The sequence below is a fragment of the Mesoplodon densirostris genome, chromosome 10 (assembly GCF_025265405.1).
Source record: "Mesoplodon densirostris isolate mMesDen1 chromosome 10, mMesDen1 primary haplotype, whole genome shotgun sequence".
NCBI lineage: Eukaryota > Metazoa > Chordata > Mammalia > Artiodactyla > Ziphiidae > Mesoplodon > Mesoplodon densirostris.
This window is the reverse complement of record NC_082670.1, coordinates 84,216,598-84,236,311: the sequence shown is the minus strand read 5'-3', so window position 1 is coordinate 84,236,311 and position 19,714 is coordinate 84,216,598. Positions and strand designations below refer to the sequence as shown.

The window sequence follows — 19,714 nt, the reverse complement described above, 5'->3', positions numbered from 1 at the left end:
TCTTTGTCTGCATTCTTTTTCCAAGGTCCTGGATCATCTTCACTGTCATTATCCTGAATTCTTTTTCTGGAAGTTTGCCTATCTCCACTTCATTTAGTTGTTTTTCTGGGGTTTTATCTTGTTCCTTCATCTGGTACATAGCCCTCTGCCTTTTCATCTTGTCTATCTTTCTGTGAATGTGGTTTTTGTTCCACAGGCTGCAGAATTGTAGTTCTTCTTGCTTCTGCTGTCTGCCCTCTGGTGGATGAGGCTATCTAAGAGGCTTGTGCAAGTTTCCTTATGGGAGGCACTGGTGGTGGGTAGAGCTGGCTGTTGCTCCGGTGGGCAGAGCACAGTAAAACTTTAATCCATTTGACTGCTGATGCGTGGGGCTGGGTACCCTCCCTGTTGGTTGTTTGGCCTGAGGCAACCCAACACTGGAGCCTACCTGGGCTCTTTGGTGGGGCTAATGGCGGACTCTGGGAGGGCTCATGCCGAGGAGTACTTTCCAGAACTTCTGCTGCCAGTGTTCTTGTCCCCACGGTGAGCCACAGTCACCCCCTGCCTCTGCAGGAGACCCTCCAACACTAGCAGGTAGGTCTGGTTCAGTCTCCCCTGGCGTCACTGCTCCTTCCCCTGGGTCCCAGTGCGCACACTACTTTTTGTGTGCCCTCCAAGAGTGGAGTCTCTGTTTCCCCCAGTCCTGTCGAAGTCCTGCAGGCAAATCCCACTAGCCTTCAAAGTCTGATTCTCTAGGAATTCCTCCTCCTGTTGGCAGACCCCCAGGTTGGGAAGCCTGACGTGGGGCTCAGAACCTTCACTCCAGTGGGTGGACTTCTGTGGTATAAGTGTTCTCCAGTCTGTGAGTCACCTATCCAGCAGTTATGGGATTTGATTTTACTGTGATTGCACCCCTCCTACCATCTCATTGTGGCTTCTCCTTTGCCTTCGGACGTGGGGTATCTTTTTTGGTGAGTTCCAGTGTCTTCCTGTTGATGATTGTCCAGCTGCTAGTTGTGATTCTGGTGTTCTCGCAAGCCTCCCTTCGCTTTTTACTTTTAACACTTCCTTACTTTTTGGCATAACAAGATGTTCCAGTCTCATCTTTTACCTTCCCTCCTCCTATCCTGGAATTAGCCATTTCTCCAAAAAGTCCTGCCTGATTCCTTTTAATGGGGAATGCTAGAAAATACCACAATTTATTTATCCTTTCTCCTGTTAGTTGACGTTTGAATTGTTTTTAGTTCTGGACTAGTATAAAGAAAGCTTCTCTGAATACCCTTGTACATTTTTTGTATCCATAAACTGATTTCTGTTGGGTATATAACCAAGGCTGGCAATGGAAAGTCACAGAACAGAACAACAAGGACTACTGTATAGCACAGGGAATTATATTCAATATCTTGTAGTGACCTATATTGGAAAAGAATCTGAAAAAGAAAATTTATATATTTATATATATGTGGAAAGAATTTATATATAATGTGTATATATAGAAAGAATTTATATCTATATATATAGATATATAAACTGAATCACTTTGCTGCACACCCGAATCATTGTAAATCAACTGTATTATAATTTAAAAAATAACATACATATGTACATACATAAATAAATAAAAAGAAGGACACAGGATCTCCACTCTGGTTATATACCCAACAGAAATGAGTACCTTAAGTCCACCAAAAAAGTGAACACAGGTATTCAAAGCAACTTTGTTCATAATTCATGTGTGTATATATATATACACACACACACATAATATATATACACATACACACACATACATATATATATACACATATATATGTATATTTAGATTTAGTGGGTATTGCTACGTAGTGTTTCAAAGTGCTCGTAACAGTTTTGTGAGGGGAGCGAAAGTTGTTGGCCCCATTAGGTGGGGTAATCGGTGGCAGGGGTTCTAATGGGCCAGTGCAATCCAAAGACGTGTTGTCTGTGACCAGAAATGGCAATGTTGCTCATCTTTTCCATTGATAATGAGTGGGAAATGCTGAGATTTTGCCACCTGGTCCATTCTTAAACTGCTGTTTTAGAGAGTGCTGCTTTAAGATGGGCAGAATGGAAGTTTCTGAAGTCAAGAATCTCCTGCTACCTTCAACATGGTTTTCATCTCAGTGATGGCAGTGACAGCATGTAGGGAATGCAGGCTCATTGCTAGGGGCTCCTGCTGTTAGAGAGCATTCGGGTCACTGCTTTGTTTTAAAAAGTGTCTCCCCAGGAGAAGGAGGAATGCCCCCCGGAGTCCCACTCACATCTTCTGGCTGCTACGGCCCCATTTGGAACCCTGGGCCCATTTGGAACAGTCATTTACTAAATACCCTGAGAGAGTAAATATCCCTCTGTCTACACCCAGGGAACCACTTAGTTTTCAAGATATCTGGGATAGAGGCCCAGGGACAGCAGGCAGAGCAGGAAATTGCTGGAGGTAAACATGGAAGTGGACTGGTCCAGTATCATGGGACTAGACTCTAGGCTCAGTGTTGCTAGGAGCTGCTTGGGCGTGGCCCGGCCTCTATAGCTTAAAGTTTCTTTGTCCAAAATATCTCTCCTGTGGAGCTTATAGTTCATCATTAAAACCAGCGAGGTGATTGAGCACTTTTTAAAGTGAAATTCTGAACAGAAGAAGCATCACTTATAAGATACATGATGGGCTCTTAAGTAATTTTGATGAACCTTTGGAGGAATTCATGACTATTAAAAAAACATCTCGTGGATGCATTTTACCCAGGTGTCCCCTCTAAGTGGACACTGGCCCACTGTGGAATGGGGAGAGCCCTCCTGCATACTTTCTTTTTTTTTTTTTTTGCGGTATGCGGGCCTCTCACTGTTGTGGCCTCCCCCGTTGCGGAGCACAGGCTCCGGACGCGCAGGCTCCGGACGCGCAGGCTCAGCGGCCATGGCTCACGGGCCCAGCCGCTCCGCGGCATATGGGATCCTCCCAGACCGGGGCACGAACCCGTATCCCCTGCATCGGCAGGCGGACTCTCAACCACTTGCGCCACCAGGGAGGCCCTGCATACTTTCTGAGCGAGCCTTTGTGCAGTGTGCAACTGTGCAACCGTATGCAGCGACCCTGGATAGATAACGGTTTAGGTGACCCACAGCGACGGGACTCCCATGGCTCCACGTTTGTATTCACCTCTGTGAACCTTTCCTCTCTCTCCCCCAGGCCTCTCCGCGGATGGTGGTGCCAAGCGCCAGGAGCACCTCTCCCGGTTTTCCATGCCCGATCTCAGCAAAGACTCTGGGATGAACGTGTCCGAGAAGCTGAGCAACATGGGCACGCTGAACTCGTCCATGCAGTTCCGCAGCGCCGAGTCCGTTCGCAGCCTGCTCTCCGCCCAGCAGTACCAGGAGATGGAGGGAAACCTCCACCCTCTCAGCAACCCCATCAGGTACAGAGACCTGCAGGCCCACGGAAGGATGCATCAGAGCTTTGATTTCGATGGGGGGATGGCGGGCAGCAAGCTGCCGGGGGCGGAGGGCGTGAGGATCCAGCCCATGAGCGAGCGCACGCGGCGGAGAGCCACTTCCCGCGAAGACAACCGCCGCTTCCGACCTCACCGGTCCCGGCGATCCCGACGCTCTCGCTCAGACAACGCCCTCCACCTGGCCAGCGAGCGCGAGGCCATCTCTCAGTTAAAAGAAAGGCCCCCGCTGAGAGCCAGGGAGGACTATGATCAGTTCATGCGACAGCGGAGCTTCCAGGAGAGCCTGGGCCAGGGGTCCCGGAGGGACCTGTACGGCCGGTGCCCCCGGACTGTATCGGACCTGGCTCTGCAGAACGCCTTTGGGGAGCGATGGGGACCCTACTTCACTGAGTACGATTGGTGTTCCACCTGCTCCTCGTCCTCGGAGTCTGACAACGAGGGCTATTTCCTAGGAGAACCCATCCCCCAGCCCGCCCACCTGCGATACGTCACGAGTGATGAGTTACTGCACAAATACAGCTCGTACGGCCTCCCCAAGTCTTCCACGCTAGGTGGCAGGGGACAGTTGCACAGCAGGAAAAGACAAAAGAGCAAAAACTGTATCATTTCTTAATCCGATGGGGGTCAGGGGATAGGGGAAGATGGGAGGTAAGAATGTAAATTCAGAAGCTTGCACTGTTTTAAATTTTAAAGCTCTTTGCTTTGGTGGTTCCAGGGAGAGATGAGAAGAGCTCTCTGTTGATGGCGGCAAGGTCACTGACTGACTCGATAGGTAGTCACAGTTCTTGGCATGTTGAATATTATTTGCACATTTCACTTTGGAAACGCTCTAGACTCTACGGAGGCCAGGGTTGGTCACCTCCTTCCCGTCCGTCTGTGTTGAGCTGCCACTGGCAAGATGGCAAAATTGTTTCCCGCTCGCTTATATATATATAGCCTCTCTGGTTCTCTTCCTTTTAGGACCCTTTTTCCAGTACGTAATTTGTTTATTAGCCAGGACCCAAGACTAAGTTATTTACATGTCCATTGTAAATGAGATGTAAATGAGAGTTCTGATAAAATATTTTTGTATTTTGTAATATCAAAGGAATTTCTATATCGTAGGACTCAGTGGAGCCTTGCATGCACGTCCAGCATTGTCTTTGAGTAGTACTCCAAGGTGGTCCAGGACCACTTTTTTTTTTTTCTTTTTTCTATACAAATTTGTTACATGTCAGTGAGACCTTTTTTCAAAGGAGTTTATTCAATTTGGCTTTTTGTGGCTGAAAAAAAAATCACCTATTACACCCAAAGCATTTGATGCTCCATCTCTCTTGAGGAGCCATCCTTAAGTCCGCTCCCAGCCTCAGTAGAATCTCTTCTCTACAAAGTGATAGTAACTTTTTTTTTATTTATAATTGCCAGCGTAACTTTTGCCAATTAGAAAAACCAACCAGTGTCAGTCAGGTTCCGTGAGAAACGCCATCCCTGCTGGGAACATTGAAGTTGCTTACCATTGATCTATCCCTTGGGGGAAATAAAGTGTCTGTGAGTGGTGCGGTTTGTGTGATGTCAGCATGACATTGTTTTGAATGTGGCATTATTTCCTGGTGCTTGTTTCCTGGATCGTATTATCCGCTTTCCTTTACCGAGGCAGACAGCTGCCTTAGCCTGACAACCGGTTGTCCTCAGCGCAAATGAACTTCAGCTTTGGGAATTTCGGGCCAGAAAGGTTCTGAGGGACTCTGGGAGTGATGGTGCATTCTAGGTCGTAGGTCATACGTGGAGAAGGAACAGGTCAAGGGTAGAGACTGAAGGGGAATATGAAGGAAGGTCAGAGCAAAGAAGAACTTCTGGAAATGAAGTAGAGGAGAGTTGACAACCATCTCGAATAGCCCCCAGTGCTTGTGGGAAAAAAAACCCAGTTTAATGCGCTCCGTAACCAGAGTATCTGGGTTACCCAGAAAGATTGAGCTGCTCAGGAGATTTCCGTGTTATGGTTTTGAAAAACAAATGTTGCTGAAAGGGGGGTTTCCATTTTGAACTTTGGGGACCGTCAGTCAGATAGAAGATGGGCTCAAAAGTGAGTTTGCTTAAAGAAGACATTTAACGGTTGTGTTGTTTATAGTAAAATAAAACCTCCTACCTTGCTTCAGTTAAAAGTGAAGCGCTTGCTTTTACTTCCATTCTCCTCGTCCCCTTCGTGGATTGTGGCAGTTGAAATAATCCATCAGAGGACCCACCTTTAGTGAGGTGTACTGTCGATGTAGTACACAGTGTATCTCAGTGGCCATCTGCCATGGTGAGGCAAGTGTGGTCTCTCTTCACTACAGTAGTTAATATTTTCTAGTATTTTTTTATGGGGAGAATGTGAAAAGTGGCTTTTTAGACACCATCCCAAATGGGTCTGGGGGAAGGAAGGCTGTAAAGGATGTGAAAGTGGCACTCCATTCAGGATGTATTAAAATAATTTGCTTTTCAGGTATTAATAAGACATTTGTCATTGTCACTGATGTTTTAAAAAAGCAATGCAAATGTTGGTTGTGGCTGTTTTCCGCATGCTTTCTTCATATCTAAATGCTTCATTAATTATCCAAGCCTCTGGAGAATTAACTCTATTACGTTTGTATAGTGAGTTTGTAAACTGCTTGGCAAACTGATTAAGAAATAATGTACACCACCACGCTACCAGCGTGGCAGGTTTCTGGTAGAAACCGGGCGAGTCCAATTTGGAGTTCTAAGTTGCTGGATTGATGAGAATAGAAAGGCATTTTGGAAAAAGAAGAGAGAGAAAAGAGTAGATCCTTTAACTTAGTAAATAACTGAAAATAATGTCTGTCCTCTGTGGCCTGGAATCCAAGGAAAGAAATTCTCCTAGTGAATGTTGCTTTCTAACTCTTCCTTTTTAGAGTACCTCTTACATTTCCCAGATGAGGCTTTAACCACCGTCAGCAGAAAGAAGAAGGTGGCCTAGAAACTGACACCTAATTAGTGCCCAGAGGGAGAGAGGAATAAGCAATTTCAGATCTAGCTGCCCAAGGAGCATCCATCAGCTGAACTGGTCAGAGCTGGAGGCGTGTTGAGATGCAAGCCTCAGGGTCAGACGGTCTGTAAGCAAGATCACCTCCATCTGGTCTATCACTGCCAATGTCTCCTTCCCACCCCACATGCAGCCAGGCACCTTATGGAGAATGCCGATGGAGGACAGGTAAATTCTCACAATGAGGATGGAACCTGCAAGTATATGCCTTAGAGAGAGCAGGATATCATTATATTGGGAGTTCCTCCTTTTAGTGATAACTTACACGTAACATCCCAGAATCCCATTCCCTAAAATTCAACGCATTCATTTCCGAGGCAATATCTGAGGGTCCTTGCCTGATCTTCACCAGGAGCTCTTCTTGGTCAAGTTTCACCTGTGGGTGAGGCTCGCACTCACCTCTTCTTAGATCATCATTTCATCTTTAATAAGCTGTTTTTAGAAAAGTACAACAGTTTATTTTCTTTGCTAATGCCTTGGGTTTTGTTTTGTTTTGTTTTGTTTTGTTTTCCTACCTCTCCTCATATTGATCTTCTTATCTTTTGGATAAAACCCCACTTTAGCGTTCATTTCATTTCCTGTTGCTGCTCAATTCAGTGGCAACAGAACTGGCCCTTTCCCAAGCAGAAGTCAGTGACAGTTTCCTGAATGGCCCTGCCAATGCATATATTGATATGCATTGATATTACGAGCAAGTTTGTTAGCAGGCTGGTGGCATTCAGGTACTCTTCCATCTGTCATAGAATTCTGGGATGTCTACCAAGTGTGACGGTAAATGAGGTCAGGGAAACCAGAACCATACTTCCCATTTTGCAGGTGTTCAAGGGGGGAAATTTTTTAGTGTTGGTTGTTTGACCCCCTCTTTTCATATTCACCTTCTGTTCTCTAGTCCTTTCCACCCTCAGCCAGCCCCGTGAACAAGCAATTTTGCGTTTCTCACATGCGACCTGAGGACAGCTCTTTCTCATTCTCTTTTCCCATTCTGTAGGGTGTTTCTTCAATACACCAAGATTATATTTCTCTCTCCTGCAGCAGCTCTCTGCTTCTTGGGTACCACCAGCCATTGTTGAGTTCAGGTGGGGCCAGTAATACCACGTATGTAGCATGTGCTCTGCCATCCCTTCAACCTGGGCAGATATAACCAAGGTACCACTGTATACTTTCCCAGAGAGCATGGCTGCAGCCTCAGAAATCTTCGCAGCTCTCCAACCATCCAGGACTAGTTGATCAGAACTGATTTTATTTGTCTGATAACGAATCTTATTTGTGAACTGATTCTTATTTGTCTTTCTACCTTGGGCTCTTTTGCCATTGGCCCAAAACAGTACACCAGCCATTTAGGAAGCATCATCCATAAATAATTGTGAGACTCCAGTTTCTATGCCCCCGTATTGCAGATGCTAAAGGAGGCTGACTTCTTTAGGCTAAATGAAGACAACTCTCTTGGGCCTCCTTTTCCATTCTCGTGTTCTTGGTCCTATCACAGAGGTCAGATAAGAGTTCGTCCTATTCTTTGTCTAATCCCACCTTCTAACAGGAAAGAACACAAAAATTTAAATTCCGAGGAGAAGTGCTCTTTGCGTATTTCTCTCTAACAGAAACCAGATGCTAATGCATAAGAAGGAGAATCTATGACAAAGGAACGTGAACCATGGCATCAGTCATCTGAGGATTTCATGCCAGAAGGGCTGCTATTAGCACTGTTTAGCACCTTCAGGGCTTTGAAAAGGGCTCTGCGACAGCATTCCAGGTACAGGACACAGCCAAGCCTCCTCTGCATATTTGGAAGGCAGTTCCAGATGGCCGCCTTTTGAGGTGCGTTTCTTAAAGCGCAAGAGAAGTGGAAATGAAGAGAGTTTTGCCTAGCCTCCAGTGACCCGTCCCTCTGGGGCCTCAGCAGACACCAGAGCCTGTTCGTCTGACCCCTCGGAAGCAGTCATCAAGGTTAGGATCAAAAAAGGATTTCAGTCTTTTTCCATTTTCTCATAGTAGGAGCCCCTTCAACCCAAGACTCCCATAAAATATAATGTACTGTTGGGAGCTATACTGTTTTATAAGCTTACTTCCTGCTGACAAAACTAGCTTTCCCCAACAGGAATAAAAAGGCGGGGTGGGGGGAAGTCACGTAGTGTTAGAAAACATTTCTGTGATTTAGATACGATGACTCTGTAGAAAAAAAAAAAAAAAAGCCTTGTTCTAGCCTGAGAGTTTTCTGAGACATCCCTCACCCTACTGAGTATTTGGCCATTGATGTGCTCTAGGTCACTGACCAAGCTTTGCTAAATTTTTCAGAGAGTGTTAGTCAGACCTCTCTAGTTAATGTCCATGTTTTTCCATAAAGCATTTTGGTTCTATCATGGACCCTAACTTCACATGCTGAGACCTATGGGTCCTCCTTATTCCATAGTAAATTAGGACTTTGGCAGTTTTCCCGCTCCTAAACACATTCTTTCCTGTACAGGATCACTTTGTCCATCTCCTGCTTTAATTCCAAGTACGTAAACAAAACCTCAAAGGGCCTGAGAAGGTAAGGCATGCCAGAGTCTGTGTTGTGTGTCGGGTGTCAAGCTCTTTGTTAAGAAGGTCTGCAGTAGACCTTTGGTGTGGGCTCTGCCAGAGACTGTCGTGAACACTTTGCTTGAGATCTGTGCCCTGTAAAATGGATATGATGTTTTACTGATGTCTGTAATACATTTGTAAACTTCCAATAAAATTTGAATAAAAGAAATGTTGCCATTCTTCTCAGTCTTCCCTTGCTTTCCAGGTTTTTGGAAATCGTTGACTTTGAGGATCTCAGCAAAAGAAGAGAGAGGCTGCACGTGTCAGGGGGGTGAGATTTGCTACGAAAGGTGAACCTGATTGTTTAAATCAGGATTTCTCAACCTGGGCACTATCCACATTTTGTTCCAGTCCATTCTGTGTGACAGAGGACCGTCCTGGGCATTGTAGGATGTTTAACAATACTGCTGACCTCTACCCATGGCCAGTAGCACCCCTCCCCCTGAGATGGACAACCAAAAATGTTCTCACATTAGGATAGCTACTATTAAAAAAAAAAAGAAAAGAAAATAACAAGTGAGCGTGGATGTGGAGAAATTGGAAAACTTGTGCACTGTTGTTGGGAATGTAGAATGGTGCATCCTCTGTGGAAAACAGTACAGCAGTTCCTCAAAAAATTAAAAATAGAACTACCATATGATCCAGCAATTCTACTTCTGGGTATATACCCAAAAGAATTGAAAGCCGGGCCTCAAAGAGATATTTGTACAGCCGTATTGATAGCATTACTCACAGTAGCTAAAAGGCAGAAGCAAGCGAAGTATCCATTGATGGATGAGTGGATAAGCAAAATGTCATCCAGACATACAATGAGCTATTATTCATCCTTTAAAAGGAAGGAAATTATGACACACGCTGCAACGTGAATGACGCTTGAGGACATTGCTAAGTGAAATAAGTCAGTCACAAAAAGACAAATGTTGTATAATTTTACTTATATGAGCTGCCTAGAGTGGTCAGATTCGCAGACACAAAGTGCAAAGGTGGTGCCTGAGGCTGGGGAGAGAGCGAGTGGGATGTTGTTTAATATAGAGTTTGTGTTTCAAGGTGAGAATTCTGGAGTTTTGTTGCACAACAACGTAGATGTACTTACTACTGAACTGTACACTTAAAAATGCAAATTTTATGTTACCTTTATTTTACCAGAATTTCTTAAAATGCCTCCTTAGCTGAGTGTCCCCTGAGGACAAAATCACCGCTGGTTGAGAACCACCAGTTAAAATGCTTTGCCTTGGGGGTTTCCCTGGTGGCGCAGTGGTTGAGAGTCTGCCTGCCGATGCAGGGGACACGGGTTTGTGCCCCGGTCCAGGAAGATCCCACATGCCGCGGAGTGGCTGGGCCCGTGAGCCGTGGCCGCTGAGCCTGCGCATCCGGAGCCTGTGCTCCGCAATGGGAGAGGTCACAACAGTGAGAGGTCCGTGTACTGCAAAAAAAAAAAATATATATATATATATATATATATTTTGCCTTCTTAGCATCTCCGTTCCTTGAGGGTTCTCGAAGCTGACTCCTACCCTGGGCCATACGGTTAATTTTCACTTATTAGCAAGAATTGAAACCAGCAGATGACCGAAAATATTTGTATTTGCTTTTAAGCAGATAATAAGTGGGTTGTGTGGCACGTTATATGCATGGCTGTGTTCTGGTTAGGATGGTATTGGTATTGTCTGGGAGCCAAGACCAAAGCCGCATGTGAATTAGATTTCCCCGTGTCTGATCCACAATATTTGGGACCTGCTGGATACTGCAATATCGTTTATTCATTCATTCAGCAAATGGTTATTGAGAGCCTGCTCTGTGCCAGGCACTGTTCTAGGTGCTTGGAATACAGCAGTATACAAAACAAACAAACCCCCTACCCTAAAAGAGTTTACCAGTTTGACTCTCTGCTAGGCGAGAAATTGCCTCACCCACCCTTAAGCATGAGGACTTGGAAGTTGCAGGCGAGAGTTATTTCATTCTAAGCCCTCTGAGAGCCTTTGGATGAAGCTTTTAGAAATGGCAATGACTGTGCCAGTTCTGCTCACAGACCCTCCTGGGGAGCATGGCCGTCAGGTAGCCATGGTTTCACTCCATGACCCCGCTCTTCCTCCTCCTCTGCAGAATGATTGGGGTCAAGAACAGCAGCAAACCAGTAATCTGTAAGTGACCTGGCAAGACATGATAAAGTGGACCAATCAGATTATCTCTCTTAAGAATGTAAATTAAGAAATTCTGTGTAAATTGGTGGAGCCACTATGGAGAACAGTATGGAGGTTTCTCAAAAAACTAAAAATAAAGTTGCCATATGATCCTACAATCCCACTCCTGGGCATATATCTGGAGAAAACTATAATTTGAAAAGAGTCATGTACCACAATGTTCATTGCAGCTCTATTTACAATAGCCAGGACATGGAATCAACCTAAGTGTCCACTGACAGATGAATGGATAAAGAAGATGTGGTACATATGTACAATGGAATATTACTCAGCCATTAAAAAAGAGTGAAATAATGCCATTTGCAGCAACATGGATGGACCTAGAGATTATCATTGTAAGTGAAGTAAGTCAGAAAGAGAAAAACAAATACCATATAATATCACTTACATGTGGAATCTAAAATGTGGCACAAATGAATTTATCTACGAAACAGACTCACAAAACAGACTTGTGGTTGCTGGTGGGAGGGGTGGAATGGGAGTTTGCGATTAGCAGGTGAAAACTATTATATATAGAATGGATAACAAGGTCCTACTGTATAGCACAAGGAAGTATATTCAATACCCTGTAATAAACCATAATGGAAAGGAATATGAAAAAGAATGTATTGATATATGTATAACTGAATCACTTTGCTCTACAGCAGAAATTAACAAAACATTGTAAATCAACTATACTTCCATAAAATAAAATTTAAAAAAATTCCGAGAGAATGAGACAGTGGAAGTTAAGGCTAAGAGGATGTATACGGAGAGCTGGCAGGTGGAGTTAGGCCCACAGGATCATGATAAGATGAAAGATGGGAAAGCAGAAGCTCGGGCTAAGAGCAGGTCCAAGAGCAAAGATGGATGCGAGCACAGAGATGTGAAGTGACCCAGAGGAGTTGGTCCTCATGACTGCCTCACCTCCACACAGATTCCAGTTCCTGCCTTGGAGGTGCTCCTCTAGGATTACTGTGGGACTTTGGTCCCTCCCCGTTGTGTTTATGTATCGTTTCATTACATATCTACACAAGCTCCTATTCACACTGAAGTGTTCCTTGCAACCCTGATTCAGAAATGAAGGATGAATTCTGAATGCCAGTCTACACCTTTTATTTTGCCCCACTCCCCTTTAGCCTTTCAGATTCCATCTCAACCACTTGCTAGTTGTATCATCTTGGGAAATGTCCACATCCTCTCTGAGTCTCGGTTTTTAGCTAACAAATGTAAGTATGGTGGCGTTGTTGTTTGGATTTACTGGAATAATGCACATGAGGCTCTTAGCACTGAGTCTGCCATTGTAAGAGCTTAAAATACCTTAGCTGTTGTTGATGTCGTGTTGTTATTACTACTACTTACCCAGCCTAAGAGAGAGGGTGGCAGGAACTAGATACCGTGAGTATCTTGTCTGAGAGTATTCATTGTCTTTTCTTCTAATGTGAGCATTAAATAGGATTTTGAGACATCCCAGAAAGGCCTGAATCTTTACCATATTTTTAAAATGTCTGCAGAGCTAATTAAATGATACAAATCTCCCACAGGGGTTATAATTCAGTGCATCTAGAGTAGAACCCCAGTATCTGCATTTTTAACAAGGCCCTCCATGTCAGTCTGATCTAGCTGGTTTGAGGACCTCACTTTAAGAAATTCTGCCTCAGCATTTGTTTGTTTTCTTCCAAGTATCTGGGCAAAACAAACAAAAAACAGCTCTTCCAGCCCCATCCATTTCTGGAGAAGCTGATACCAAGCCCTCTGGTCAGGATGGAGAGATATGAGCCTGGGGTTTGTAATCCAATTTTGGAGGATCTCAGGTATATTCACACTTGCCTAGAAGTGACAGTCTTCAAAAAAAGAAATGTAATTTAACTGACTTTAATTTTTCTGAGAGATATATATCACTGTATATTAAAGTGATATGTAGAAGAGAAGCATAGCATGGAAGAAGAAGGTGAGTTTGTTACTGAGAGTGGGGTCTGGCTGCCCGCCGCTCGAAAGCCAATACTAGAGACCCTAGGTTGGTGGAAAGGAAAGTTTGCTTATTTCAGAGGCTGGCAACTGGCGGGAGAGGGCAGACTCATGTCCAAAGGCTGACTTCCCCCACTGACAATCAGTGGGCGAGAGTTTTAAAGGGGAGTTTCACTGGTGTATAGGCGGAGGGGACTACATGCAGAAACGGCACAGTCAGCTCTGAGAGTCATCTTGAAATTGGTCATGCGGTGCTCTGATCCACGTCATCTTGATTGTTTCAAGTACAGTTAATCTTCATTTCCAGGGTCAGTTTGTCCCCATTTCTTTAAGGCCTGTTCTCGGAATTGTGGCAGCTTCTGTCATGGCTACAGTCTGGTCATCATGTAGTTAACTTCTTCCACTTGTGGCGGGGGTGGTTTCTGTATCTACAAACCAGCTCAAAGGATATGGCTCAGAATATTAACTATAGCCATTGAGGAGGAACTAAAGGTCCTTTGCTTAATCACTAAACTATTATTATTTTGTCTTGTTTGAATGTTTTCCTTTGTTTCTGCATTTTTTCACTTCTCTAATTAAATTTATTCTTTGACTGAAGTTCTTCTACAGACAAAAGGCGGGCGGAGGACATGGGGGCGGAGAGAGGGATGGAGAAGGACCTTAGGGTCCTGCTCCATTTCAAGCTTATTGTGAAATACAGTCTAACAATTATGTTTGAATTTGAGAATTGCTACTTTTGGTGCGTATAGCCAATGGATTTCACACGTCAGAATTACCTAGGTAGATTATTTAAAATCCAGAGTCCCTGGCCCCATCCCTAGGAAGTCTGATTTGGCAAAACCTGGTAAACTGCATTTTTCATAGACATCTAGGGATCTGAGAAGACCATTTGGGAAAAACTGCTCTGAGCCTCTCTCATCATGGGAAATCCTTCGCATTCTATGAGCCCTTAGGTGCTAAATGCATCCAGCTTGTGTTATAGAGCTTCAGTCTGGAAGGGTCTGCTTCTCAAGTGTTCATCTACCATATGTGTAAAGTACACTGGTTTCCTAGTGATGCAGAATGAGAAACATCAGCCTCTTTGGAAAACCAATGCCAGTGTCACTTCTAACTACAGCTAGTTTTGCCTGAGAGAGATGTCCAGACAAGACTCCAAGAAGGAAACCTTACCAGAAGATGCAATAGGTAAATAATCAAAGACAAACACAGGCTGAAGTCTAGCGGGAAATGGTCAAGACATTAAATGACACAATTGTACCCAGCAGGAGAACAGCTTTCTCAGCAAAATACTAGCAGATACTTGTTTCCCTGATAGGCTGGCTGATTCTAGAGATAAAACAGATCATGTGGGTTGTTGGGCAGCTTTGTACCATTAACAGACTAGTTAGCAAACAAGTGAGACCAGAAGTACCAGAAAGTGAGCCCAATAACTTGAGGAATTTGGGCCATAAAAGGCAACTGTCTTAGGCCACATTCTTTGGATTTTAGGTGGTTGAAACTTACTTCAAACAAACTTGAGCATAAAGGAAAAAGAGAGAATTTATTTGAAGGAGACTATGTATCTTGCAAGAATCAAAGGACAGCCCGTGCATGAGAACTTGGAACCAGGAAGAAGAAAGCCACCAAGAGCTCAGAAAAATTCTATCCCAGTTTTTAAATCTGTTTCCCTTCAGCTGTCTGCTTAATCTCCCTTTGTTGATCTGCTTTGGCAGCTTTGGGGAGCTCATGGACATAGGTGGCTCTCCACAGCTCCCACATTTAACCCCTTATTCTCAGGAAAGAAACTCTGATTGGCCCAACTTGGGTCAGGTGCTCATTCCTGGTCCAATCACCTGTTGGAGGAGAGGGGGTGATGCCTAGGTGCCCCCGTGCTGGTGGGGTGCTAGTTCTTGTGGGTGAGGAAAGAATTTTCAGATAGAGAAAGTCATGGGCTGGGCAGACACACCAAAATGTACCTCCTGTAACAACTGTCCCAACGGGAAGAGCCAGGATTGTTACCTATTCAATGTATTGCCACACAGTCGTGTGCACTGTACTTATTGAGTTGGAGCTACCATCTGAAGGGAAAGTTTCTACAATCCTCCAAACCCTATGACTCCAACTGGCCCAGTCTCAGCCACGTGGTGCATTCAAAGAAGTACAATTCAGGAACCAAGAAATATTATAAATCTATACTCATTACTTCAAATCTATACTGTCAGGGAAATGACAAAGGAGAGATGAATTCTTAAAGCATAGCAAGCATCTTAAAATTCTCTCTCCATCGCTGCTCCTCCTACTATTCTGCACATGGATGCCAGCTTTCCCCCCAAATTCTCTCTTCCACCCTGAAGCATACCCTGTGCACAGATTTTTTTTTCCATCCCATGTTCCCTTCTCCCTCACCTGCTCTTTATTATGTAAATCAATCAGCCACTCTGTCCTATATCATTTTTTCCCTCTGTTTTACTCAACACCCAGACTCCCTCCATGCTATGCAGTTTCTGAAACTAGTTGAATTTTTTTTCTCCAAAACTATAGGAACCACAGAGGTCTTTTTGTCTAACTTCATCGGCTCTGTGAATTCCATCCAGCTGGAGGCCTCAAGCCAGGTAAGAGGATGACTGTGTGAAAGTTGTTGTATCTGTTCTCATGGTCAAGACCCATAACCTAGGAAACCTTTATGGTCAGGCAAGGTCTCAAGTCCGGCACCTTCTCTCTGTCTTCAGCTCATTCTGCCTCAGAGAGGTGTCCAGACGTGAACACGCAAGCCACCGGTGCTGGAAAGCACTGCATGACGTGCATATGATGAAAAAACAGCCTGAAAGTCCAACCAAACTGATCTTTCCAGGTCTCCTCGTGGTCTCTGCCTTGCACCCAGCCTTTTGTACCTGCTGTTCCATCCACTTAAAACACTCACATCCCTACCTTCCCTGTTCTACCTGTCCTTCACCTGACAGACTACTCCTCATTCTTCAGGGCTCAGCTTAGATCTGCTTCCTCCAGGATGGTCCAAGCCCCTTGGAAATAGGTACCTCTGCCTCAGGCTTCCAGGGGACTCTGCATATCCCCTATCTCCATGATGTACTTGTGAGTTTATGCTTCTCCCCCATTACAGCCTGTACTACTCAAGGGCACAGGCATGCTGGCTGTCTTTTCAGCCTGTTCCTCTGGGGCCTAACACATAGTAGAGCCTCAAAACGTATTTTGAAGGAATGTCAAAAGGAAGATTCCTAAAAATCCTTGTTCAGTAAATTAAAAGGGAAAGCACAAGCTCAGCCTTCTACACTTTGAATGTTTGCATTCCATCCAATGCTCCATGTTCCTTCTAAGACTAAGGCTTTTTTCTTCTGGATGCCGAGTTGCTGCAGGGCAAAATTTCAGTCAGAGCTTCCTATTAGTGCCTGTGGCCATGAGCAGGTTTGCATTACTGAATTTCCCCCAGATTGTTTTTGTTTTTTTAACTCTAGCTAAGCATAGTGTTTTCCAATTTCAACGAGTAATAGTGCCCTTGGACTCCATAATGAAGCTACCAAATTTTCAAGTGCTATCAGCCCTAAATGCAAAAACCAAAGTCAAGGGAGGGAGGGAGATGCAAGAGGGAAGGGATATGGGAACAGATGTATATGTATAACTGATTCACTTTGTTATAAAGCAGAAACTAATACACCATTGTGGAGCAATTATACTCCAATAAAGTTGTTTAAAAAAAAACAAAAACCCAAAGTCAAGAGTTCATGCCACTGAATTATAATCAGATAATTTAGGATCTAATGAAAGAACCATCACTAGGAAGTGAAGGTTTAAGAATAGGCAAATCCATGTTGTTCTGGAAAGTATTACCCAGGAATAAACTTATATTACCAAATGGAATAAACTATCATATCTCAATATCCTTCTTTCATGGATCTAGTGCTAATTACATGGCTGTTGTTTATTAGAAAATATGCCTGAACAAGCCAGGACAGAACCGGGGGCACATTTAGTAGGTAATAGAAATCTGCAACCAAATTAGAAATAAATGAGATGGTACAGTCCTTAATAAAAGCCCCAGTGGCAGAAGAAACACAAAGAAGGAAGTTGACGCTTTCTATCCAGTAGCAAAAAGTAAATCTAGCAAAAGCAAATGTTATTCTAATTTTTCAGGTACAATCAACTATGCTTATTGTAAACAGGAGCCCAGTGGACAAAGGTTTGCAAAGACATACATTTAAAAGGTAGGTAATGCTACTGCCATAAAATTTTTTGAGGTATTGAAACCAATTTCCTTATCTACAATCTAGGGTTTTCTCTCATCTCTCTTTACCCGGGTGGAAGCACAGACCTTCCCACCTGAAAATATGGAGGTGAAGAGGAAATTTTCCTGGCCTGTAAGAGAGAGCAAAGGGCTAGGAACATACATGGAAGTCAATAATGAATTCCTCTGACCTAGAAATGGGGGACTAACTATATTCCTTTCACTTCCAAAGTATTCCCAGATAAAGAGCCCAGGAAAGAAATTGGCTCATTTATTTGCAAAATCTATCCTCTAAATTTCTTCTCTCAACTGTTTCAAAGTTGTTTTTCAGGTCTGCAGAATGATGATTCAGGGGGCGTTTTGTGTAAAGAATGGGTGTGGTTGAGACCTGTAATGCTCACTGAATATCCATGTGTTCCCTCCCTCTTCCCTGCCCCTCTGTGGTGGGTGGGGTCATGTGACTAGTACTGGCCAAAGAACTGAGGGAAAGTGAGGTGTCACCCCCTAGGCCTTTGTCTGCAGTGTCTCATCCCAAGCCCTGGTGACCAGGATGCACAGATTGAGATGCTGAAACATTGGATGGAAGCAGACCAGATCCCTGAGTCACTACATGGAAGAAGTCATCCATAACAAGCTCTGTTTCAATAAAGAATACAGTTGGCCCTTAAACAACTCAGGGCTCCAACCTTTCACCCATTGAAAATCTGAATATAATTTATAGTTGTCCCCAGAATGCATGGTTTCACCATATCCAAGCTTCTTTTGTATCTGAGATTCCGCATCCATAGATTCAACCTCGGATGCTGTAGTACTGTAGTATTTACTGCGGAAAAAAATCCGCGTGTAAGTGTATCCACACAGTCCAAACCCGTGTTGTTCAAGGGTCAGCTGAACACCTTTGTTGTATTAAACTGTAGAGATTTCAGTGCTAATTTGTTGCTACAGCATAACTCAGCCTCCTGTGACTAATACATGGGGGCCAATCTAAACCTCTCAAGGTTCCTCCTTGCCTAGACCATCTAGTCATGTGAGTTATTTGACGGCCATGAGAAGTTCTGAAGGCCATAGGGTCAGTGCTTTGGATGTAGTTTCTTTTTTGACTTGCTTGCTTTGGTTTGGTTTCATTGTTTGGGTTAGTTAAAGCCTCCATCCACGATAATGGCCTTGGAGAGCTACAGTCTATGAGACGGTGAGCTCCAAGCCAGTGCACACCTATTTTGCTCACCGTTGTATTCACACATGCTAAGCTCAGTGCCTGCACAGAGTAAGTGCCCCCCAGAGATCTACTGAATGAAAAGAATAAAATAACTAATTTAACAATTGAATGACTCACGCAAAGATTATCCGGATTGCGTGAAGCCCCCCATCACCCAAAACGCTTCCCTTGAAAAACTGGAAGAGACCTCCCCCTTCATACAAAGGCAGAGGCTGTGGAAGAAAACTACTGAGCTGAATTCACAGGACAACATACTCAGTCCTCAGATATTTATTGAGTACCTACTGTGTGCATTATTCTAGGATTGGGGATAAAACAATGAATAAGTCAATCTTCCTGCTCTCATGAAGCTCTGCTTTTCTTATGTCTCTTTTTTCAAGCCAAAGTTTGGCCTGCAAAAAGAAAACTTTCCAATTATCTAGTTACCTGAGTTATCTAGTGTAAAGTGTAAGGCACAGCAGAAGGCTCAAGTAACCCCCAGTATGTTAACTCTGCAACCCTCACTTTCCTGGAGGCCTTGACTACTAACCAGTCTGCCTTGCTTCACCATCATTTCTGGGGCTTCACCTGGAGATTCCCACCTTCCTATTTCTTACTTGAACTGAGGAGATGACCCTTACCTTCCTCCCTTGTCCAGTCTCATTCTTCAGAAAAGCGGTTTCGTTTTATGAGTTCCTCTTGATCTCCTCCTGGGTCAGCATCCTGCACTTTTTGTTTTTACCAGTTTTTTTACCAGTGGTTTTAGGGATGGCTTGCTAGCCTTCCCTGTGTTAAATATCTCCAGCCAAGGTCAGAACTATGAGTGCTTTCAGAAGGGTCACTGAATCTCCAGAGCAATGCTCCCAAGTGTCTAAACTGAAGTCTGCACTGAACTGGCCCAATGACTCAAGAAAAAAGTTTGCTTCCTCCATCTGGTCCTTAGAGTATCTTCTGGGACCACACAGAGTAGAATCTGAGCAGTGCTCTGGGCTCAGAAGGGCAACAACACTACTGCACCGCTGCTAATTACCCCATCTCCTGCCAGTGCTTTCCACCCCCCTCCCCCTTGCCCCGACCCATCACCAAACAGCTGTAAATACATAGCTGACCACCCTCAAGGGTCTGGGATGGGGGGAACTT

The 19,714-nt window shown here is 44.2% G+C and overlaps 1 protein-coding gene across 4 annotated transcripts in view; it reads left to right on the top strand.

The window, feature by feature from the left end:
- PRICKLE2 (prickle planar cell polarity protein 2) overlaps positions 1-9,184 on the top strand; it is a 363,924-nt gene extending 354,740 nt beyond the window's left edge. For 3 of the 4 annotated variants that reach the window (XM_060109418.1, XM_060109419.1, XM_060109420.1), the window contains one exon: positions 3,176-9,184. In XM_060109418.1, the coding sequence (XP_059965401.1) occupies positions 3,176-4,050 (875 nt within the window). In that variant the 3' untranslated portion in view covers positions 4,051-9,184. The remainder of the gene's footprint in view (positions 1-3,175) is intronic. The other variant, XR_009533534.1, reaches the window with a different exon arrangement.
- Positions 9,185-19,714: the final 10,530 nt, after the last annotated feature.